Source organism: Rhinichthys klamathensis, unplaced genomic scaffold (genome assembly GCF_029890125.1).
Source record: "Rhinichthys klamathensis goyatoka isolate OS25496 unplaced genomic scaffold, OSU_Roscu_1.1 h1tg000015l_1, whole genome shotgun sequence".
Taxonomy (NCBI): domain Eukaryota; kingdom Metazoa; phylum Chordata; class Actinopteri; order Cypriniformes; family Leuciscidae; genus Rhinichthys; species Rhinichthys klamathensis.
This window is the reverse complement of record NW_026606567.1, coordinates 706,885-733,485: the sequence shown is the minus strand read 5'-3', so window position 1 is coordinate 733,485 and position 26,601 is coordinate 706,885. Positions and strand designations below refer to the sequence as shown.

General features: G+C 37.0%; 1 protein-coding gene across 1 annotated transcript in view; it reads right to left on the bottom strand.

Annotated features, from left to right (window-relative positions):
* The window catches only part of tbc1d16 (TBC1 domain family, member 16), a 32,665-nt gene extending 6,910 nt beyond the window's left edge, over positions 1-25,755 (bottom strand). The window contains exons 1-8 of the mRNA XM_056272070.1: positions 25,612-25,755; positions 19,356-19,562; positions 17,772-18,174; positions 8,790-8,978; positions 8,008-8,155; positions 6,768-6,932; positions 6,455-6,603; positions 631-765 (exon numbers count right to left, since the gene is read on the bottom strand). Coding sequence (XP_056128045.1) covers positions 631-765; positions 6,455-6,603; positions 6,768-6,932; positions 8,008-8,155; positions 8,790-8,978; positions 17,772-18,174; positions 19,356-19,530 — 1,364 coding nt within the window. The 5' untranslated portion in view covers positions 19,531-19,562; positions 25,612-25,755. The remainder of the gene's footprint in view (positions 1-630; positions 766-6,454; positions 6,604-6,767; positions 6,933-8,007; positions 8,156-8,789; positions 8,979-17,771; positions 18,175-19,355; positions 19,563-25,611) is intronic.
* Between the last annotated feature and the right edge of the window lie 846 nt (positions 25,756-26,601).

Genomic DNA, 26,601 nt, shown 5'->3' with positions numbered 1-26,601 from the left:
TTTCACCCTAAAATGTCATCTGAACAAGCAAGTAACATCCACTTTTGCTCTTCTGACCAACTAACTGAAAAAAAGCATTGCAGTAAATCGCGCAGATTAAATCTAACGATCGATTATCATATCGCGTCAAACCGTGCAAATTATACTTTGTTCTCAAATTGTTAATGTTAACAACATCAGCATTGCGTGACTACATTTAAAGTCCTTCCGATATTTATTTCTTAACATCCTCACACGCAATATAGCTTATACTAGCCGAGACTCCTTCTTAATGAATACAGATGTGACGTAATGACGCAAAGACATGCTCGAATCTCCTGCGGAAATCCACCAGTACCACTGGAATTAAAAACATTATTACAAGCTTACCGTTTTGAATCGAGCTAAGGCAAGCAGAGAGTTTTGGACACTGGCTGGTTATGTACTTGTTCAAACATTTATTTGGGATAATTTTTAACCCAAAAAAGTTATGGACCGGAGCTTTAATAAATGCTTTACTAGTATTTTTCATGGTTAGTTCATGTTGACTTGTTAACTAATGTTAACATACAGAACCTTACAGTAAAGTGTTAACCATGTACACAAATATTTCTTTGGGAAGATGGATTAATGGATTAGTGGGTCTCTAACCTCATGATTTCTACATTGGGGTTGTTCTCTCCTCTGAAGAACATGTTGCTTCGGTCAGTTCTGACAACATCTTTATCAACAGTGAACTGGACCTTCCTCCAGAACTCACTGTGCTCCTCTGGACTCATGGACAGCCTGTACAGGGAATGGAGAAACGGAAGAGTTCAACCACTACAAAAAAAACAAAAAACATGAGGTGAATAAATAGGGCAGTTCTGACTAAATGAAAGAAACAAAAAAAGGATTAAAACAAAAGCAAAAAGATCAAACCGGATAATATTAAAAAAAGAAAAAGGGAAGGAAAAAAGAACAGGGAAAAGGGGGGTAACAGAACAGAACAGAACATCAAGCACCGTGTCTGACGTGAGAACAGAACAGAACAGAACAGAACAGAACATCAAGCACAGTGTCTGACGTGAGAACAGAACAGAACATCAAGCACCGTGTCTGACGTGGAAACATTCCCGTCCTGAAACATTGCGGTCCCTCTGGCTATAGACATTCTCATAACAAGCAGGTGGGATTTCATTAACACTGTTTGTTTTGCTGGAATTGATGCCAGACCTGATGCAACTTCATGTAAGTGTTTCGAGACCTGTATTTGTATGAACTATTCCCACATCGCTCTCTGACTCCCCCTCTGGCCTCTTGAGGCTTAGAGCGCTCACTGCTCAGCCACACACACACACGCACGCACGCACGCACGCACGCACGCACGCACGCACGCACACACACACTTAATTATTAAAATATCTACAAAAATAATCACTACAAGAGAATAAGAGTGTTGACATTATTACATTAATTCCTACAATTCAACGCTTCAATAAGAACACTGAAATCCTGTTTTACAAGTTGTATATATTTGAACTTTTTACTACCCTTTTGTTATAGAAATATTATATTTTTATGTTTTACACAATATTTCATATAATTTTAATTTATTTAAGACATTTTAATTTCTTTAACTGTGGTAGAATTCCACACACACACACACACATACATATACATGTATATATATCATATTTAATAAAAAAATTTTTTAGCTGGCAGTCAATTACAAAGATTGTTTTATATATATATATATATATTATAGACACACACACACAATCATCTTTGTGACTGACAGCTAAAAATAGTGTATTTTATTTAGTGATTTATCTTTAATTTTTTTAATTTTAAAATAAGTCTATAATGAAATAATGTTTTAAAGTGCTATAGTATCATATGTATACTGCAGCTGTGCTAGAAATAAAGAATGAAAATGTGCTTTAATCTGAAACACAAGTATAAGCGGTCTATCAATGGCATGACAATGATTTAATTGATTGAGTTAATTATTTCCTCTGAAACACATTAAGCCACAGAGTGCATACATCTGCACACAATTATTGATTGGTTATGGCTCGGTTGACACCACAGCTGCCAGAAAATCCTTCAGAGACTCACAGTGGACGTAAAAACTTGCTGTATATATAAAAAAGACAAAATATAAGTAATAATCACTGTCAAATGACCATGTAATAAATGTAGTTGTTCATCGATTCCTATATTTAAGTAGGAAAACAGGACATTTGTTGCCAGGACATAGGTTGACAATTTGAGCAATTCTGGTTATTGAAATAACAAAAGTGACAATCTGCAGCCAAATAATGCTTAATAGCCAAACGTTTTCATCAGATTGCAGCAGAGATACGACTAAGAACAAAAGCAAGTGGTTTAAAGGTGTACTAAAGCCACGGCTACACTGATTTCATGCTGAGGCTATGAATGATTCACCAACCACAAACCCAAACACAATCTAGCTAACTAGAAAAGCTTCAGGATTAGCTGGCCTGATGGGTCACAGCAGCTCAGTTTACATAGAAAGTCTCCAGTTTCAGACTCCAGAAATATCACATTTAGTAAACAACAGGTTATGTCAGCCAGCCAATTTAAACAAAAGTGAGCAATCTAACAACTGGGTGTATCGCATACTGTAGGTCATCAAAAGTCAGAGGGGAGATAGGCTAGCAACTAGAGTTAATACGCTGAAGAGTACAAGAAAGAGGTTTTACATTAAATACAGTTTAATAGGCTTTAAACAGAAAGAATTATATAGTATTTCAATTCAATTCAAGGTTGCCAGTGAAATTGCTGATGAAAACATTTGTCAATAAACATGCATCATGATGACAATAAAACCATTTTAATTTATACCTACTTTTGAAAGAAAATAAACACGATCACAAAAAAATAATGATCCAACAATGTGCTTCAAATCATCAATACGGGCTATTCTTGAGTATATCGCAATACTTTAAATTGAATTCAACCACATCTATAACATACGGAGACCCTGATGGAACATGGTGATGGAAAAAATATGAGATGGGAGGAAAAATATATATTTCCATGCTTTTGCGTTCATTCACAAAAATTTTACATTCCCCTGGAAAACTCCGACGAGAGAACACAAAAGCATAGACATCATTTTTCCTTCCATCTCATCTATTTTTTTGAGCACATATTTTTTCACCAAATCCCTTTAAAGGCTCCGTAAAAACAATCTACAACAGCATACTTCATTTATTCATAGACAAAAGGTTTATTAATCATTTAAAAAATGTTTAAATTATGAATGAAAGTTTGTACGGTTTAAACCTTTTTATCAAAATTGTAAAACAAAAAAACATTTAGAGCACATTTCTGACTAAAGCACGTTCCTGAAGATCGACTGGTAGAACACGGAAAATAACCGGAAACACTCATATTGATAAGATGTATACTTTTGAAGGGTTGGTCAAAATCCCAGGACACGCAGGACACGTAACCCACAAGGCCGTTTGTCTCTTTCTCTGGTATCAGTAGAAAGGTTTATGGAGGATCCTAAAGGCAGCGTGGACACATATGGTTCTTCGCTGGACAGATGGTCAAGCTATATAGAACTTTACCTGTTGTACTAAATGTATTCTTTCCAGCATATTTTCCTAGGGAGCAAATGCCATTTATCTGCTTTTTGTTTGGATGAGCACTACACAGACGCACAGGCGCCCTTCGCTAACCTGCGAGGTCACCACAGGCCTAAATCTAATGACCGGACAACTATCTTGACTAATGGCGACCTCTATCTGCTCACATGTGTGGAATTGTTTAGACTTTTATGTTCTCTTATCCAATCAGATTTACAATGATGTAATGTATGCCCTTGTAGAATGGTACAATTGGTGTATGATTTTGTGTAAGGTATGAGTTGGCTTGCGACCTCCTCGTGCGACTTTGACGCTCGCTCTACCGATGAATCTGCAAACTATTCTTCAGTAAATTTGTATCTTTTTTGATTGAACTTCACGACTCCTATGTCTTCTTTCATCATATCTGGTCTTGGGTCTTATAACTGTTACCCCCCCCTAACACTTTGAATGCACTGGATAAAATTATCTGCAAAATACATCAATTTAAAAGTAAAACAGATATATGAGATAAAATACATAAGAATATGACTAAAACAAAAATATGTTTTGATGAATATAAAAGTTAGGAAAGATGGGAAAGCATAAAGTTCAGTCAAAAAAAAAAAAAAAAGAACTGGCTTGTAGATCAGCAGCACTATTAGAAAAAAGGTTCAATTGGGCCCTTTATAGAGCCCTGGGGTTCAAAAAGGTTCTATATTATATTATAAGGAAGGAGGAATGCCTTGAATGATTGTATAAATGGGTTAATGATTGCATTGAATGGGTTTTAAGTGTGTTTACAAGCTGCTTAATTCATAAAATATAATTAAAAACCACCATTAAATGATGGTATGAAGCACCTGATACCCCTTTCGCACCACAATGGTTTGTGTTCTTGAGCCAGAGTCTGTTCTTGGCCAGGCAAACTTGGAGCCTGTCACAAACCGGCTGCGTGTTTCCATTGGTTTGAGGAAGAACGGTGACGTAATGCTGCCATGTGTCGTTTACCTGACTATAACCCGTCTAAAATCAAACAGTGCACGTCCCAGTGTTTGTGCAGGCAATGGGGCACTTCTGTTTTGCTGTTCACAGCACCAGGAGTGATTCTTGCATAAACTTCCGGTACTCTCATCTGTCCCTTTTTGGAGATAGTGAAACTTAAACCGCTGATTCAATCGCTCTCTCGCAAACTGAGTCTCTCTCACGCACTCACAGAGCCTAAAACGAACTTTTTGCCACACCTGCCAAAAGCCGGTGACTTAAGAAAATTTACTGGCCATAAATATATTTTAGCGGCCATGAAACAATTTTTGCAAAAACAGACAGTTATGGCATTAACATTTTAGATACCAGTGAAAATTCACTTTTCAGATACATACATTTAATAAAGTTATCAAATGTAAAATAACACTGCATTCTCCACTGTAAAAATTATTATTTTGATTAAAGTTACAAAAGTTATTCAGTCAAGAGCAGTGAGTCATGTATTTTTTCCTTTATTGTTTGATTAACATTAATGACACAGATGGCAGCAGGATTATTAGGCTGTTGTCACTTAAAGACCGAATGCATGGCTCCAATGTAATGATACACGTGTTATCTTTCTCAGCTGTTTACCAGAGACGGGCATTTTTTGACATAATTTTGTACGAATATGTCTGTTCGAATGTTAAATGGAGCTTTTCTGGGCGCGCGCTTTGGATGTTTGCACACAGAAAACTTCCCGCACCGCTTGCTAATAACGCGCTTGAATATTTAAATCAGCAAGGCTTAAACCTTTGAGACGATGCAGCACTGGCTCGTTAAAGGGATACTCCACTTTTTTTGGAAATAGGCTCATTTTACAACTCCCCCAGAGTTAAACTGTTGAGTTTTACCGTTTTTGAATCCATTCAGCCGATCTCCGGTTCTGGCGGTACCACTTTTAGCATAGCTTAGCATACATCATCGAAGTGGACAAGACCATTAGCATTTCTCCAAAAAAAAAATGACCAAAGAGTTTCGATATTTTTCCTATTTAAAACTTGACTCTTCTGTAGTTACATCGTGCACTAAGACCGACGTAAAATGTAAAGTTGCGATTTTCTAGGCTGATATGGCTAGGAACTATACTCTCATTCCTGCGTAATAATCAAGAAACTTTACTGCTGTACCATGAGAGCAGCAGGCGTAATGATATGACGCAGCGCCTGAAAATAGTCCCCAGCTCGGTAACTTCCAACGGACTAAGTTTGTGTAGTTTCAGTCGGCAAATTAGGTTTTCAGGCACTGCGTCATATCATTACGCCTGCTGCACTCATGGTACGGCAGTAAAGTTTCTTGATTATTACGAATCGTAATAAAATTGAATCGAATATTGAATAAAATAAATCGAAACTCTTTGGTCATTTTTTTTGAGAAATGCTAATGGTCTTGTCCACTTCAATGATTTATGCTAAGCTATGCTAAAAGTGGTACCGCCAGAACCGGAGATCGGCTGAATGGATTCAAAAACGGTAAAACTCAACAGTTTAACTCTGGGGGAGTTGTAAAATGAGCCTATTTCCAAAAAAAGTGGAGTATCCCTTTAACTGTCCCAAGCGTCGTTAACTTACATGTTCTCACAACATTGCATTGTTAGATTCATAAGAATGTTACGGGCCAATGTTACTCGCATTTGGTGCTTGGCGAGCCTTAATTTTAGGCACAGATTTACAGATTAAAATATAAAGAGCAATGAAGTGCAACACCATAGACAGCTCCGTTCGAGACCAGCAAGTATTTAGGGCCGATATTTCCTGTCCGTAAACAAAAGAGCGGTTCGAGGAGGGACACAGGAACAGTGTTGAGGGAAAACCGAACTCTCGAAGGTTCTATAATCTTTTCTCGTAAAAGTGTAGTTAAGCACTAACCTCCTCTGCTGGATCTCCTGGTACTCCACACGCTTCTGCAGTCTCCAGGCTTCCCGCTCCTCAGAGGAGGAGTCGTAGCTGTAGTAGTGCAGCAGGAAGGGCCACACTTCGCCACGGATGGACGGGTCGATGCCCCCGAAGAAGATCGCCTGGTAGAAATGCCCGTCAGAATTAAACAGAACCTCTAAACATGATCCACACATGTCAGACAAACATTGTTACAATAAGAGCCATAATGCCATTCCAATTTAACATAGCTGAAAAGAGCAACTTAGACAAGTAATGTTGACTGACAGCTGTCAGTCAGTCTGACCTTCCTGAGCTTGTAGTCCTCCAGCACCTGGCCACTGTTGTTCAGATGCCGGAGCCAAGAGCTGACGTCCAGCCGCCGATACAGGCGCTCCTCTGGGTGCATCTCGGCAGACGGTAACGTGGGTCTACGGATAGAAAACTGCATGCACGACTTCTCATCCGACACCTGGAGCGGGAAGAGGTAGATCAGGAGAGAAAACGCATGAACAATAACGTGTATAGAATTAATACGCTTATGTTCATATTTCAAACTAAATGTGTAACATTTAAGACAACATGAATTCAAAATGAAGCCCATTGACCTTCTGAATAAATGTCCCTATAGTCTTATTCACATTATTGAAAACAATTGTTTCTCCAGCAGCGAAAAGGCATAACTATGGTTGTGCAGGCTTAATAATATGCAAATATTGCTATTAATAATTATTAATATTAATTGTGAATATATTATTAATGAATAGTATAGTCCTGGTATTTATGATACAATCTAACACTGCCCAATAAAACCAATAACAAATTGATTAAAAAATAAATAATTTCCCGCCATACTATAGAAATTAAATGTGTCTGGCCATATTAATTCTTAATTGATTAATTATTTTTTAATAATCATAACTATTCTATTTTATTTTAATTGTATTATTTAATTTAACGATAACTTATTTAACTATTTTAATTTAAACCAATAACTGCCAAGAAACACTACAGTAGATTTTTTTCAGCAAGGTTGCATAAAATTGGTCAAAAGCTGTACAGACTTTCACACTGATACAAAAAAAAAAATCTATTTCAAATATATATTTTGATCTTTTGAACTCTATTCATAAAAGAATCCTGAAAAAATGAATCACTGTTCCCACAACAATATGAAGCAGCACCACTGTTTTTAACATTGATAATAATAATAACTGTTTCTTGAGCATCAAATCATCATATTAGAATGATTACTGAAGGATCACGTGACACTGAAGACTAGAATAATGATGCTGAAAATTCAGCTTTGTCATCAGAAGTAAATTACATTTGAAAATATAGTCATATATAAAACACTTATTTTAAATTGTAATATTATTTCACAATATTATTGCTTTTACTGTATTTTGCTTTTTACTGCATAGGTGAGGATAGAGACTTCTTTTAAAAACCTACCAACCCCAAACTGTTGAATGTTAGTGTACTGTAAATGAGAGTCTGTGTTGTTAATATGATGTTTAAAACTGATACTGTGTGTTTGTTCAAACCTGGTCTTTGAGCTGTGTCTCCCTGCAGCATTTCCACTGCTGAAACACCTCGGCCAGTTTATCCAGCCCCGCGTGGTGGAAGTGAAGGATCTTGTACTGGCTCTCTCTGCTGGCGATGACCAGCTGCCCACAGGTACAGGCCTCATCGCTGAAACACACACACACACACACACACACACACACATGAAAAACAAGCACTCTCATAAGGCTGCTCTGGACACAAGACTCCAGGAGATCACGAGAAAAATGAACAGTGATACCAGTTCACTAAAGGACCAGGATGTGCTGTTCCTGTGAGTACCTTTATGATGATTTCTCTTTTTCTTTTTTACTGATTTTTAGTTGGTAACAATATTTGTTATATTGAATTTCCTCTTCATAAAAAGGACTATAAATGCATATTTTCCATAAACCACAGAAACATTACATTTTTATTCACACCTCAGAAATACTTTAATATCTTGAACAAAATCAGCCTGAGGTTAAGGAATAATGATGTGTAACTTGCAGCAATAGCTAACTAAATTCCCTAAAATGAGAACAGTAATATAAAACAAGGAGGTGAATTAAATATATGAGGTGTTTCATAATACAGACAGAGGCTTATGAAAAAGATTTAACACAACAGTCGAAAATATAACAATAAAAAAAGCTAGAGACTATTACATTTAGTGATATACATTTCAGAAAGTACAAATAAATAGGAAACATTAAAAATAAAATTAAACTATTTTTTTTTTTTTTTTTTTTAAAGTAGGGTTTTAAAATCAAAATCGTCTGACCTGAAGAAGAGACGCAGTGACCTCATGTGACCCAGGTCAACTCTGAACACCCCACACAGGTGCTCTAACGCCATGACTTTCTGCTGCTCCTCCCACCGAACTCCCTGTGATTGGCTGCTGTCGGAGGGGGCGTGGCTGTCCAGGCTGGAGGCGGAGCTTGCCGAGTGAGCCATGGGTTCATCGCACTCCCTGGAAATAATGGTATTATAATCTCTGTTTATATTAACAATTATCTAATATTATTTTTACAATTACATTAGGTGTCCATTGCACCAAAAAAAAAAAAAAAAAAAAAAAAAAAAAAAATGCCACTTAGCAACCCATTTAACTCTTGAAATGCATTCCTGAATAAAACAAAGAGAAAGAAAAAAAGATCCATTGGGAATTGATTGAATTTTGAAAGTGCATTACAGTATATGCAAGAATCGAGTTCGAATTGACTGACAATTTCCTAAACCAAAACCTAAATGGCTATTTGGCTATGTTTATGACCCATAGACCCATATGACCCATAGATGTGCAGGTGGTACCAAACAAAGTCATTTCAGATGTGAAATATGTACATTTTGATGAAAAACAAAAGCTTTTTCCTTTGAAATAACACTGAATAATGCACATATAATGTAATATGATTGTTTATAATTTCATGTTGCCTTTAAGAGACTAAAAAAATAGAATATATATATATACACACTAAAATACTCTATATATTCTATGAATAAAATACATGTAAAAACAACTTCTTAATCAGCTATTTTCGTTTGATTAACATTTTCTATCAAGTTAATTAAGCGTAAACTATCTAAAACCTTTTCGATGAGCTCCACGTGACAGCTTAATTCAGCTGCTCTCTCTATTGTAAATCTGCAAACGAATTCATCCGTTCTGCCGTTGAGTTTTCAGTGTGAAATTCAACGACAGCTGTAGGTATGGAATCGCGCGCGCGCGTGTGTGTGTGTGTGTGAGGACACTGGAAGTGAAGAGGAATGAGAGGAATGCTGGGAGGTTATTGTGCTGGCAGGAGCCAAGCAGAGACACAAATCAAGCAGCCTGGCAGCCAATTTCCCCTGACAGCACTCTTCTCTCTCTCTTGCTGTGCGAGTCTCTCTGTAACTGTCTCTCGACCTCTTGCTGTAGCCAGAGCTGTAACCTGAACCGTGGGACCTCTGCATCTCTCTCACGCTCGTCTTTTTCTCTAACAGAGCACGTCTAACAGTCCAAACGCACCTTCAGACACGTCCCCTGTCATTGATCCACTCTGGGAGCCGAAGGTTTATGGGTCATGTGGTATTTGAGAGGTCTTTCAGAGTCCACACTACAGCGGGATCACACACACGAGGCCATATGGCGGGCTGAGGCCGTGACAGAGAGCACACGGTGCAAAGTTACATCTCATGTTCTTTACAGACCCGTGTTTTCTACTCTGTGAGCCTCGGTGGCTTTACAAACAGGAGAAAATAAGGTGGATAAACTGAACTAACCAACTACATGGACAGGTAGAAGTTAGTTGGTTGATTGATTGATTGAATAGTTAGAAGGACAGATGGATATATACGTTACTAAGGAACAGGAGAAACGGGTAAAAAAAAAAAGGTAACTAAACTGAACTAACTAACTAGATGATAGAAGTGAGTTGCTTAATTGGTTAGTTGGATAGATGGATGGACAGCCACATAGATAGATGTTAGTAAGGAACAGGAGAAAGAGGACAAAATAAGGTGAATAAACTGAACTAACCAACTACATGGACAGGTAGAAGTTAGTTAGTTAGTTAGTTGAATAGATGGATGGATAGCCTCATAGGTGTTACTAGGAACATGAGAAACAGGAGAAAATAAGGTGACTAAACTGAACCAACTAGATGCACAAGTGGAAGTTAGCTGGTTGGGTGACTAGTTTGTTATGAGGATAGATGAGATCCTCCTAACTAACTATAGAGCTGCACAATTAATCGTAAAAAGATTGCGTTCTCGATTCAAACACCCATGTGATCTTATTCCTAAATGACAACGATTTGCTTGTGTCTATTAAACCTTTGACAAAATCATACCGGAACATTCGATTATAGATTACATCGTTAAACCAGTAGGTGGCGGCAAGAGACTGTTGAAAATATATTTGTCACTGAATCAGTCATTCGAGATTCGCTCAAAAACAGTGATTGATCGAGTCATTGAATCAAACAACACATAAAAAAAATAAAAATTCATTCTGATTAATTAAACATTTTTAAATAGAATGCAGCAATTAATTTTTTGTCATTTTATTTAGGACTAGTTGTCTTCAGAATCGAGGGAGAATCGTGATCTCCATTTGAAATAAAAAAAAAATTGTGAATCTCAGATTATCCAGAATCATACAGCTCTAATGTATACCATATAAATATTAGTAGGCAACAGGAGAAACAGGGTAATTAAACTAAACTAAGATGGACAGATAGAAGCTACAGTAGTTGGTTGAATGGTTAGATAGTTGGATAGATAGATAACCACATCAATAGTAATTAAGATCAGGAGAAACATAAGAAAATAAGGTAACTAAACTGAGCTTACCAACTATGGAAAGATAGAAGTGAGTTGACTGGTTAGTTGGATAGATTGATGATATGCCCATAAACGTTGGTTTGGGAGAGAGAAAAACATAGTAAACTAACTAAACCAAACTAACCAACTATATGGAAGTTAGTTGGTTGGTTGATTGATTTGGATGAATATAGCCACATAAATGTTAGTAAGTAAAGGGATAAACAAGACAAACTAAGGTAACTAAACCAAACAAACTACATTTGTAGATATAAATTAGCTTATTGAGTGGTTAGTTAGATGGATATCCATATAGGTGTTAGTTAGGAACAGGAGAGACATGAGAAAATAAGGTAACTAAACTGAACTAACCCTACTTGATTGATAGAAGTTAGTTGGTAGATTATTTAGTTAGTTGGATAGATGGATGGATTGTTAGGAGGAAAATGATAAATTAAGGTTAGAGATCCAACTAACTATCCATCCATCTTTGTAATAATAACCGGTAACTGTGAATCTGTACCAGTGCGACTTCAGGGAAGTTTTTCCAGGCACTGAACTCCCACTGGGACAGGCACTACCCCTCAGGGGCTGTTTATTACATCATACTGAAACAAATTCCCCCAGAGCCAGAGCGGTCCAACACTGTTAACACATTACAATTACATCATCCTCAGCAAAACATCACCTCCCAGGATCTAGAGTTTTTATACCTCTGCCATCCACACGGACTGACTTCACTTCCAGCTTTTCTGTCTTTCAAACCTGGGGTTTTCTTGCTCTAATGAAACGAAAGAGTTTGATGTACTAAGTAGACGCAGACATATTGTAAACAAATATATAAATAAAGCAGGCCATTTAGAAATGACCATAGCATTGACAGACCCATGAGCACATTTACATATGACCACCCATTTACAATGAAAATCAGCATTCAGGAACTTAGCGCGGATTCTATCTTCACATAATAAGAGGCTAGCCAATCATAACAGAGGTCATTTACATATTGAAAAACAGCCTGTGTTAGCTAAAAATCAGAGACAGGGTGGAAAATGGTCAAAACGCTACAAATATGGAACAGATTTCAAAAGATTCATTCATGATTTCTTTATTCCTTAAATCCTATACTGAGCGAGCCAAACCATGACAAGGGAGAAAAAGAAAAACAACAGAGCAGGAGGGAAACAAAACATCTAGTATGAAACTCGCAAGTAAGAGTGAGAAAGAGGAAGAACACTATACAGGCAGATTAAAAGAGATGCCAGAAACAGGCAAATATAAACATTAAGGATCCAAAGAGGAAGTGGAAGCCAGAAAATGAATGGCAAAAAAAAAAAAAAAAAAAAAACAGGCCAAAGAGAACGTTCTCCACCCAAAGGGACACAGAGGAATGAAGCAGTCCATCACAGTCTCAAGTCAAACACAAACCACTGATATTTATGATCCGATGGGCAGCTCGTGTCCCGGCCTCACCCCCCCCTGCAGCTGAGGCCAAATAACAAAGGGAGGAAATCATGGTGAAAGAGGGAATGCTAGATGAAGCAGCAGGGGGAGGGAATCTGTGGACGATCACAGACTGAGATCTCTCCCTGCCAACCTGCACTTCTGAAACGCTCTCTCATGCATATCACCCAGTAATGGCTCCCCCATGTGGTCACAGTGGAGCATTACAAGTATATAATATTCAGTGTATTATATTCAGAGAATAACATTTAAATATAACATTTTAACAAAGTGCACAGAAAGAATTATATTATTATTTACGGTGAAAAATAGTAAGCAGGATTTCCCTGCAAATTTGATTATATTTTATTGGAATAGCTATGTTTACTTTATTTATTCATTATTTATGTTATATATAAATAAAACATAAAATACTGTAAAACATAAACATAGCTATTTAAATAAAATGTAATCAAATTTTTATATATATAATTTAAAAATATATATTTACTTCTGGGTTAGCAAATATAAATATTCTATGTCTTAAAACATACTTCTTGCTGCATAATGTGTCATTCCACATACTTTTTTTTTTAAAATGTCATGCCGCATACACTAATCAGTAATCATGCTGGTATTCCATTACAAAAACTCTTTGACTGTTGACAACAAAAGCGTTATATCAGTAAATCTCTGGTAACACTTATGGGAGATGGACTGTGACCACAGGATGCTGTAGAGGTTCAGAGCAGAAACACATGATGCTGTACTGAAAAATGTAACAAGTCATGCTGAGCTGATCTATGAATTATGAATAAGCTCTGAGCAGCTCCTCTTACTACACACAGACCTGCAGCAGCATGACAGACGCATGCTAACATCTAACATCCACTGAACACACCTGGTGCAATTCAACACTTCACACCCAACTTCAACTCAAAATGTTACATGGTCTGATAAGATGATACAAATATATTATAATTTAAGATCACAAATAAATAATCGTAATAATAAATAAATGAGTTATCAGGCACCAGGACATAAATTCAAATGGCAGTTTCTGCCAAATTATAATGGTTATATATGCAGTGCTGGTCAGAATGATTTGCCCAAAGATGGCTGTAAAAAATAAATGTGCATTGTTTATCCTTTTGATATTTTATTTAAAACAAAAATCAAAAATCTAACCTTTTATTGAAGTAAAAGAATTGAAACTGGGGGGAAATCACATTATGAAATAAATGTTTTTCTCCAAAACACATTGGGAACAATTAGTTGCCCCCTTTTATTAAATACTTTTTGCAACCTCCTTTTTCCAAGATAACAGCTCTGAGTTTTCTCCTATAATGCCTGATGAGTTTGGAGAACACCTGACAGGAGATCAGAGACTATTCCTCCATACAGAATCTCTCCAGATCCTGCAGATTCCCAGATCCATGTTGGCGCTTCTTCTCTTCAGTTCAGCCCACTCATTTTCTATAGGGTTCAGGTCAGGGACTGGGATGGCCATTGTAGATGCTTGGTTTTGTGCTCAGTGACCCCTTTTTGTTTTGATTTTGATGTTTGTTTTTGGATCACTGTCCTGTTGGAAGATTCAAACATGGCCCGTTATAAGATTTCTAGCAGAGGCTGTCAGGTTTTGATTTTTTATCTGTTGGTATTTGATCGAATCCATGATGCCATGTGTCTGAACAAGATGTCCAGGACCTCTGGCAGAAAATTAGGCCCACAGCATTAAAGGGCCCCTATTATGGATTTTTGAAAATGACCTTTCATGTAGTGTGTAACATAGCTCTAAGTGAATGAAAACATCCTGCAAAGTTTTAAATCTGAAAGTGCACCATATATAAAGTTATTGTCTTACAAAATTAAGAGTCGACTCTGAGTCAATGAAATGAATCGTTTTTCAAACGAGTCCTAAGCCGTTTCGTCGTGACGTCAAGACCAAACATTAGCATATTGCCCGCCCACTTATTGTGCGCGCGTAGACACCAGGGAAAACTTGAACCTCAAACACTGCAGCTGATTCCTGTGAATACTGGACAGCATCATGTCGAGAAGATCCTGTGCTCTACATTTCATTTTACACATGGGGTACGTTTTTATCCCTGTATAAACCAACCCCATATTAAGTGTTTGCTGCCAAAACGCTCTTTTGTTTTGTTTCATCTGTCCATAGAACGTTTGAAAAGTAACTGACACTACTGGAACTTCAAACGGGACGGGTTCTGTGGTCAGATGAAACAAAAAAAATTAGCTTTTTTGGCAGCAAACACTTAAAGGGGTCATATAGTGCCATTTTTGTACAAGCTAATATGATTCTTTAGGGTCTAAATTAAAAGTTTGTAATATACTTTAATTAAACATTCTCATTAGTATTGTAAGAAAACACTTATTTTACCTGGTCAAAAACAGCTCTGTTTTCAGCACGCCGTTTCAGTGCATATGCCTTTAAATGATGATGAGCTTTGCTCACCCCGCATCTCTGTGCTGTGTGTACACCGTTTGTAACTCGATAACACAATAACCATAACGCGTTGTTCAGTATAAACGTGGGATTATGAATTATATTGAGAACATCATACATAGAAAACATGCCGTAATGTACCCTGAGTGTAAACCTTAGACACATTCATTGTGAAGCGTGCAGCTAGCGATTTGCAAAGATTAATATATTAATATAAAGTTTAATAAAACGTTACACTCACTTCCGTTCTTCTGGAGATTCAGCAGGAACACGAATATCTGGTACCGATCCATTTTTCATGAGCAGCTTCTTAGCAAATCCAGCTTTATACTGATCCTCCTTTATAAAGCAGTCTGGTGAGAAATGATTCGCGCAAACATGAGAGCATTGACGTTGCTCGTGGGGAATATTCCCTTCGAAAACAAACTCAGCCACTGCGTCTTCAGCGGTTCGGATTTAGGAACATTAAAATGACTGCTGTGTTCGTTATTACACCCAAGAACAGAACACCACAATCGCTTAGACGCCATTCTGCTCATAGACAGTGCTCCAGCATATCAACAATGACCGCGCCGGTCCGCGCAGACTATGATTGACAGCTCCCTCATGAGCGAGGGCGGGTCTGTGTTGAAACGCTGTCAATCAACAATCGTGGGAGGGGCGTGTGAGCGTGTGACGTCACAGGCTCGAACGGCTTGATTTGAGGCAGGGGAAAACATATAAGGAGATTAAAACAAAACCACTGGATAGATTTTTATCATTATATGATGGTTGTGTACAGACACTGCCAACACACATTTCAGTACAATCAACTTGTAAAAGTGCATGTACCATTATATGACCCCTTTAATATGGGTTTGGTTCATTTAGGGTTAAAAAAAGTACCCCATGTGTAAAATGAAATACTCTGCTGTATCTTTAATGCTGTGGGCCTAATTTTCTGCCAGAGGTCCTGGACATCTTGTTCAGATACATGGCATCATGGATTCGATTAAATACCAACAGATAAAAAATCTAAACCTGACAGCCTCTGCTAGAAATCTTATAACGGGCCATGTTTGGATCTTCCAACAGGACAGTGATTCAAAAACAAACATCAAAATCAAAACAAAAATGGGTCACTGAGCACAAAACCAAGCATCTGCAATGGCCATCCCAGTCCCTGACCTGAACCCTATAGAAAACGAGTGGGCTGAACTGAAGAGAAGAAGCGCCAACATGGATCTGGGAATCTGAATGGTCTCTGAACGGAGGAATGGTCTCTGATCTCCTGTCAGGTGTTCTCCAAACTCATCAGGCATTATAGGAGAAAACTCAGAGCTGTTATCTTGGAAAAGGAGGTTGCAAAAAGTATTTAATAAAAGGTGGCAAATATTCAATGTGTTTTGGAGAAAAACATTTATTTCATAATGTGATTTTCCCCCCACTTTCAATTATTTTACTTCAATGAAAGGTTAGATTTTTGCTAATTTTTAAAAATAAAATATCAAAAGGATTAACAATGCAGATTTATTTTTTACAGCCATCTTTGATCATATTTACCAAGGGGGCAAATCATTCTGACCAGCACTGTATATAGACAGTATACAGTACACACACATATATATGTACCGTAAAATCATAAAATCCACTACTGTTCAAATGTCAGGGGTCAGTAAGATGTTTTGTTTTAATTAAATATTTTTATTCTGTGTTGTTGATGCATAAAACTGATCAGTTGTACCAGTAAATAGATTTATTATTTCAAAGAAATGCTGTTATTTTGATCTAATCATCAAAGAATCCTAATTTTTTTATCACAGTTTCCAGAAAATATAAAGCAGCACAACTTTCAACATTGAAGATAATCAGAAATGTTTCTTGAGCATCAAATCAACATATTAGAATGATTTTTGATGGATCATGTGACAGTGAACCAGTGAAGAAAAAAAGTGTGAAAACTTAAAAAAATGGTAAGCAGTTACTAAACCTAAAATATCCATTTTAAGTCCATGGATGCATTCAACTAGCCTCACACGTTTCTTGTCTCGTCACATTCAATTACGAATGACATAAATGACGTAAATGATTCATCCTACTGTACATTTTCAATTCAGAATGGCGAAATTTGAGTAGTTTGCATCACTAGATATTACTGTTGGCCGTTTAACATGTACATCATAAGACAGTTGGCAAATATTAAATGCTAAGCTACTTACAGTACATCTTACCTCACACTCTTTCACGTTTAAAAACTAAAGCGACGTGCTGGAATTCATGTACAGTATCTGTAACAGTAAGACCCGCCTTCTTTGATTTAATTGGCCGCCTCAATCATTTTGACATTGACGAGCGCTGTTAGACCGCTAAAGCAAACCAGCCTAAAAATTTTTACTTTAAAAACTTTTTTCCATCCTAACATCAACAAAGAGCAGCATCAAGAGTATCAAATCAAATCAAATGAGTGACCATATCTATGATGTTTACAGCCTTGAAATGACCCTGTGTTGCACAAATGCAAACCCTTTTATCCTCAGTTCTGTGTATTTCTGCATGTATATGTTTTCTCACCTGCTCTCATTATCCAGGAAGACAGAGCTGCTGCTCTCGCCCAGAGCCTCGCTGACCGGAGACAGGCAGAAGGGCGAGGAGAAGGTGTCCGAGTCCGAGCCGAGGGTGCTGTCGCGACTCACCTCGTCCGCAGAGAGCTCGCAGGAGCCTTCATCGCCCTCTTCCAAAAGCTGCTGGTTCTGTAAAGCCGGCTCTTCATCCTCCTCTTCCTCAGGGGCGGGCGGCGGGCGAGAGTGGCTCCGGTGGGCTCGGCGTCGGGGGTTGCGATGGACGGGTGAGCTTTCGGGCGTGATGTAACGGAGCGCCTCCTCGTCCTGCCGCTGGATGCGAGAGTTGGGCACCCAGGTGAGGATGAGGGTGGAGCCGAGGGTCTCGTCTTTCTCCAGGTGCACACACAGGTAACCTGAAAGAGGACACAGTCAGAAGAAGAACAAAAAACCTCTCAATCTGGCAGGCTCTAAGCTGATTGGCTGACTTGCCGGGTCACGGTGTGCTGGGATTATTAGAGGCATCAGATCTCTGCAAGAGTTTTATTTGAGGCATGTTTTAGCAAGGCTACTTTTTAACTAGACATCCACAAGCAGAACAACACTGCATCACTATTACTTCTTATTTTACAGATTAACATAAAAAAAAAAATTAATACAATTGCACAAAAAAAAAAAGACTGAATCTACAGGTCTAGAGCAAAATAACAAGAGAAATCTGTAACTGTGAAAAAAAACATTATATCGATAATATATTTTTTTACACAAAAATATATCAAATATATTCACAAATGTATCATAATTTCACAAATATTTATTTTTTATTTAAAAGATTAAATTCTATCTAGATTAATACTGTAAACACATTTCTAAATTAGACACAATTAGTGACAAATAACAGTGAAAAGCAAAATTGGTTCTGTAATTTTACACCTGTTCATTTACTCCTGTAATTAAATTAATAGCCCACTTTTACTCAGCAAGGACACATTACATTTATCAAAAGTGACAGAAAAATTATTTATGGGGTTACAAAAGATTTCTGTTTCAAATCAACGCTGTTCTTTTGAACTTTCTATTCATCAAAGAATCCTGAAAACAAGTATTACGGTTTCCACAATAAATATTAAGCAGCAAAACTATTTTCAACATTGATAATAATCAGAAATGTTTCTTGAACACCAAATCAGCATATTATTATGATTTCTGAAGGATCATGTGACACTGAACACTGAGTAATGATGCTGAAAATTCAGCTTTGATCACAGGCATAAATTACATTTTAAAATATATTAGATTAAGTTTTTACTGTAATTCTGATCAAATAAATGCAGCCTTGGTGAGCATGAGACTTCGTTTGAAAACATTTTTAAAAATCATACCGATCCCAAACTTTTAAACAGTTCTGTATCTAAACATGGCTCAACAATATCTGCAAAAAGCTGATGTTTTACAGCTATAATGTAACTCATTATAAATGAATTCATAAAGACACTTTTGCTGAAGCTTATGGCATCCAATTGCAAAACATTACTGATCATATGACCATAATTTATAAACAGGTGTAATGTAGATTATGTGTGTGTGTGTGTGGTACCTGGGTGATGTTCAGGCAGTCCAGGCAGGGGCTCGGCCGGGTGCACACACACATTGTTCTTGGAGAAGATGATCTCTCCATCCAGCACGGTCCGTGATCCCCCCGTGCCCACGTTAAACGTCAAAAGGTCCGAGGCTTTGGATGATGCACGTCGCAGGAGTCGACCGAATGACATCTCCTCCAGTGAGCGCTCACTGCTCCCATCCTCTGACAGAGCAACACAAAGAGAACCAAGCTTGTTCATTTTCCAAGCAATCAGACTTTTTCACTTGCTGAACAATAAAAAGATTTAGAAACCAGAATATCAGAGACTAGGGAGTGGTAACTTTTGAACACCATAGAAGAGTTTATTTATAAAATGTATACGGTGCGTCCAAAATCACATACTATACGAGTATGTACTACATTTGATTTTGAATTGGAATTTACTGCAAGACCTTTAAAAAAAGTATGTTCTATATAGTATTAATATGGGTAGTATGAATGAAATTCATATATAGTCACGTGATCTACCAGCGTCAGTTACCTAAACTTTAGACACTACTGCCAATTCTTGCATAACTACACTGCACTCACTGCTGCCATTTAGCGATAGCAATGTGCTAAACACTCAGAACAACCACGTAGCAACACTTTGGCAACCACCAAGAACACTACAGCACTGCAGAGGCGACATGAACAATTTTTGAATAATCTAGGTAGGTATTGAATTATTTGAGACCATAAGATACTAATGATCAAACAGATGCATAAAGTGAAATGATGATCTTATCACAACAATATATGAATAATGTCACCTTCTTGAAACTGCATGGTTAGTTGTGACTAAGTCACATAGACACACCTTAAAACAAACACACACAAATGTGCCAACTCACTGGAGGAACCCAAAGCTACAGCCATGCATGTTATCCGTTCAACAGACGGAAGCGAAAGTTACCAAATGTTATAAGAAAAAACAACCTTTATAAAACACTTGATGATCCTTTTTTTTTTTTTTTTTACCAGACACTGCCAGTCTTAATAATGTTCAAAATCCAATAAGATATTTAAGAAAATGGGAACTTCACTATGGCAAAATGCTATACCTCACCTAAACTTTAGACACTACTGCCAATTCTTGCATAACTATACATTTGTATGACCATGTTAACTGAGACTGAGAGACTATATTGAATAATTTGAGCTACCACTACTGCACAAAAACAAATCCAAGTTCATCAGCATGTTAACTCAAGATCCTGCTTCAGACATGCACGGTTTCTTAAATACTTTTCGAAGCGATCAGAACTACTTGGGTCAGTAAGCAACAACCCGGAACAATCTAGCAACCCCATGGCGATGCACTAAAAACTAGAACATCTTAGCACCCACTATTCACAAATGTAAAAATACTATACAAATTGTATTTGTCATGCCGCAGGACTGTTTAAGTGCACCGCAAAAGGTGATTAAAAACGTGATTCAGACTTTCAAAGCTTCTAAAACATACATTCATATTTTTTTTTTTACAAAAAACACTGAAAAATAGAGATGTCAACTACTCAAAAAACAAATTATGCAACATTCAGAGTCATCCATCACTCGTGACTTTCTCAATCTTCCTCTTCTGTCTTGTGATCTCATTTTTTCCTGTCTTCATTAACCCAGCTCTTCCTCTACCGGAAAGGCAATGCTTATTTGTGCTGATTAGAGGTCAACTTCCTGCCACAAAACCAAAGTAGATGAAAAGCTAAAATCTCATCTAGCTACAATAGTTTCTAATGGTGAGAAACTTTGAAAATTATTATGAACCATAAAATAGGCTGAAGAGACTCATTAAGCAACCAGTGAAAACTCCAGAGAACACTTCCTGAGAGAAACTCAAACCTTGATAAAGCAAATGAACAAATTTGCCAACACACTTGGCAGGTTTGGTTCGATTAAAACGAACTCTGGTGCAATTGCTTTGTGCGGTTCATTTCATTTCAATGTGTGTGAATGCCGTACAAACCTTGGTGCGCACCAAACAAGTGTGGCTTTGGACAAGTCTCTTTGGTCCATGTAGTTGCGTTCATATTTCAGTCAAATCGCACCAGAGTTCGTTTGGAAGCGGGCCGAGACCCAAATTTTCACATTTCAACTGAACATTGGTGCGGGTCAACCAAAGGGCCTGTCCAAATACCCACACTTGAGAGCGCATAGACGCAACAGGAAGTAAGTGTGCAAGACTGTCCCAGGTCTTAAAATCGCCAAAGCTCAGTGCCCTTAATTCACACCATCTCGAATACCACCTCGGAGCGCATCCCATCATGCATCATGTTCGGGATCTCACATGCCTTGAAATGGCAAGATGTTGAGGAAAACATTCGACTGCAAGTTCAATTGATTCGATATTACATATCATTTGATATTAAAACATAAAGCTTTGCACATTTTATTGGTGCAATGATGAACAACTTTTGCAACTGCTTTTTTATCAATTAATTAGAAGCACCACAATTACTAAATTGTGTCCTTTGTTACATAGGGACTTACTGACCAGACATTCAGTTTGATGCAAAGTATTGAAAATCAAAATAAACACAAACACTTGCATTTTTTCAAACACTACAAGCGTGTCCCATCTAGGGATGCACGATATATCGGACACACCATATCAGTATCGGCCGTTACATGTTCACTTTTAATGTTATCGTTATCGGCCCAATAAGAAAATTTGGCTGATATATTAAAGCAGTTGAATAATGAATTATTTCCTTCAGCTGAGACACTTCAGATGTGCACTGTTCACCATGATGGTTTTGAATTGCTTGAAATATGATTGAAATCACTTCAAAAAGGAAAATAAAGGCTACATTAGATTATAATGAGAACATTATAATTGTGTGCTTGGGACATGGCTTTTAATGGTGAGACTTTTGTTTTTGTAATCAGGCTCTCAAAAATTAGATACAAATTTGGATTTAGATTGATCGACCAATATACCGATTATCGGCTTTCAAATATAAAGAATTATCGGTTATCGGCCAAAATGTTCATAGTCCCATCGGATAATCAAAAGTTCTACACACACTTGCGGTCTTCATGCCCACTTGAACACAGGCCAAATATGTCATGGAAAATATGGAAATATGTCATGTAAGTAGACAAATGGTCAAGTGCAAAGACCGCAAGTGTGGGTATTTGGACAGGCCCATAGACATCTAAACAAAACCAAAAACAAGATGCGACCGGACTTCTTCTCGTCATAGTAGCTACGTTGCCCATTACATTTTGGTACAGGTGTCAGAACTGCCATTTCCTTGCAGCAGATCTTCGTTTGTGTGCAACAGAGAAATTCCTGGTACGGTTTTGACTCCTTTACACAATTCATAAGCGTTTCTCAGAGTTCTCAGCTGGTAAAAATACCACCATATGTACATGCATTCAACAAGCACATTTAGCCCAGCACACAGCATTGGTTTGGATGTTTTGGTAAGTTCCATCTCAAACATACGTCATTAAATCGGTCCAATAAGGTTGTGACCATATTCTTATTTCTTTTGTTTTGTATCTTTAGGTTCGGTGTTAAAAATTACAGTGTGCATGCTAAGCGAACCAGGACTAAATGTATCATTTTATACATGAGCGCACCAAGAGAACCGAACTAGTGTGTGAACACACCATAAGGCAATTTCTGGGAAATTAAGGAAAAAAACAAGTTTGTCCAGAAAGCTTAAGACTTGAGTTCAATTATCCTGTATTTTCTCAGGGACTATTCATGGCTGCATATCATATGGCTATAATTACAGTGCAAACACGACTCCAGTGAATAAACATGCCACATTATGGCACTGCACTACCAGACATGCAGGCCAAATCAGGAGAAAGGGATTGTGTACTAGTATCATGAGTGTACAAAGAAGAGTGTCACACTAGTAGAAGCATGTGTTGTGTCTCCTCGGAGCTGTCAGCACTGCTGCAATCTCAAGCTCCATACAACAGAGTCACCAGGAATGCACTTCAAAATCAACACAGAAGTTCATTTGGTGTCTTGCTTTCAAATCAGACCAAATGCACAATAATATTCCTAAATCATAGCTCACCTAAAAAGAGAAATTCCCTCCCGCACTAGGCAAGATATGATATAACACTTATTGAGCACAAGCTATTTTTAATAAATCAGCTGATGCATATCAGAAATTATGGAAACTTTTTCTGCTTACAAATTTTTTCTCCTCACAATTCTGACTTTTTTCTCGGAATTGCGAGTTTACATTTCTGATTTGCAATTCTGATTTTTTATTTCCATCACACAAAAAAAATAAATTATAAGGCAATTACGACTTTTATCTCAGCATTTTGACTTGTTTTCTCACAATTTGGACGTTTGGTCTCAGTTAACATCTCGCTATTGCGAGTTAACACCTTGAAATTCTATATTCAGTTTATATATAAGCAGTTTATATCTCGCAACTGCAAGTTCTAAACTCGTTATTGCCAGTTTACATCCCGCAATTCTGACTTTTTTCTCGGAATTGTGAGTTTACATTTTGTAATTCAGATGTTTTTTTGGTTTCGCCACAGAAATAAAAAAATTAAAAAAGGTAATTACGACTTTTTATCTCACAATTCTGACTTTTTTTCTCACAATTGTGAGTTTATTTCTTGCAACTGGAAGTTATGAACTCATAATTGCCAGTTTACATCTCGCAATTTAGATTTTTTTGTTTTTAAAATTAAAATGGCAATTGAAACTTTATTTCACAATTCTGGCTTGTTTTTTTCCGCAATCGTGAGCTTATATCTCACAATTTGGACTTTTTGTCTCAGGTAACACATCGCAATTGCAAGTTACCTCCTTGCAATTTTGAGTTTATATTTCACAATTGTGAGAAAAAAAAATCTGAATTGTAAGATAAAAAGTCGCAATAACTTTTGTTGTTGTGGTTATTCCGTGATGGAAACAAGCTTCCGTGGATATGGCAGCAGATTTGGTTGCTTTTTATTTCATAATTTCACAAAATGATGATATCAGATGGACGTTACCTTTATCGGTTCCATCACTGACTAAGCAGAATAACGTTTGTTAACAAAATGGAGATAATAGGACAAAACCTTAAAGCCAAACACATTTTTTCAAACAATATTTTTCTTTCTTGAACTGAAGGTGCTAAAAAGCTGCCAAATTAACCCCTTGCTTGTAATTTGACTGTCATGCACAAGTGCAATGAGGTGTATTAGTTTTTTAGTGAAAAACAAAAAGAATTTGTCTGTTCCTTCACAAGGCTATTTTTATGGTGCATTTTAGTCCTTTTTTTTTAGAGCTTGACAGACCCTGATCCTATATGCTTTTGCTATATGAACATTCTTGAAAACATCTCCTTTTTGGGAGCCACTTTATATTAAGTGTCTTTGACTACTATGCATCATTTAAATTAATAATTTGATACAATGCACTTACTGTGCAGATTCATGTACATTTTAAATACATTTACATTATACCTATACATGTAATTACAGCTGTAATTATTTTGTGTAAATACATCTGTAATCACAATGTTGACCCTTCCCTTAACCAACCCTTAAACCTAACCTTACCACCAAACTTGTCCCTTTAGCCTTACCTGCTGTATCCCACCTAAATAGCAGCAAAAGTGTTTTGCAATACAAGCACATTGTATTTAACAATTATAGCTTAATTTTTTTATGCAAATACATAATCGTTAAAGGCAACTAATATAAAGTTGGACCTCTTTTCGCGCTCTACAGAATAAAATACAACTACATGGGTTTGGAATAACATGCAGGTGAGTAAATGACAGAATTTAATTTCCTTAAGAAGTGCCTTTAAATGTCATAATATAATTTATTGGGGCAAAGGCATAATTCCAATGTCAAAGTACAAAGTTACAAGTCTTAAAAAAAAAAAAAAAAAAACCACTACAGTAGATAAATAGCTAATACATCAAGAGATATCAAACAAAACTACATCAGACACATAATAAGAACAGACATGTGTTCACATTGACCGTGTTCAGGCCTGTATCAGCAGGTTGATTGACCAGTATCAATATTGTATTTTAATGGACAAGCCATTTTGTCCCACTCAGGATCACATATCACATATGAGGGCTCATTTCACATGGAAGTCGCGATGGGGTCCCGTTATATCTGCTATAATAGACACATATGCACTGCTGTACCCCATATGGGACGCTAACTAAACTACTTCCAACAATGACAGCCGTAAGGATGAATTTGTAATCGAAAATCATACACGCTGCAGTCTTACCTTCAGTACCAGAAACGATTACAACCGTCGCTACACGTCCATATCAGAAGTGGCTCATGCATTAAAGATCCAGGCTACACTGAATGACGCGTATGTTTGTCGGTGACACTCTTCACTCCGCACGCCTTCGTTGACGACAGACTGAAGCCCTGCCCACTGACATTCCGTTGCTTCCGGAACAACACTGCGCTTCCTCTGAACGCAACGGCGCGGCAGGGGCAGGACACTGGTCCTGCAGTTATAATGAGCACAGAAAACACAACTAAACACATGTTTCTTTGGATGAAGCATTTATGAAAGTGTCAAAAAAATAACCACATGGATCATAAAAAAAAAAAAAAAAAAAGGAACTTAATTAAATATTGCCAAATTGTAAGAATAGAAAACATTTAATTGCAGTGTCAAATCCCTTAGCCTAATTTTTATTTTTATAATATCATATATTATTTTATAATATAATTACATTTAACCTAAGCTTCAATGAGAAATATTTTATCCAATAACCATATGCATATGTATTTAGCTATTTGTATAATCTTAACAACATTTATAATAATAATAAACACCAACAACAATAACAATTATTTATTTGATTATTTCTCTGACATTTAAAATAAACAGGTACAATTATTATTCTAGAGTCAAGGGAAATTAGTATTATTCTGATTATACCTATCACTGTCACACAACAATAAAAGCATTAAAGGGGTCATATAATGCCATTTTTGTACAAGCTAATATGATTCTTTAGGGTCTAAATTAAAAGTTTGTAATATACTTTAATTAAAAATTCTCATTAGTATTGTAAGAAAACACTTATTTTACCTGGTCAAAAACAGCTCTGTTTTCAGCACGCCGTTTCAGTGCATATGCCTTTAAATGATGATGAGCTTTGCTCACCCTGCATCTCTGTTCTGTGCGTACACCATTTGTAACTCAATAACACAATAACCATAACGCGTTGTTCAGTATAAACGTGGGATTATGAAT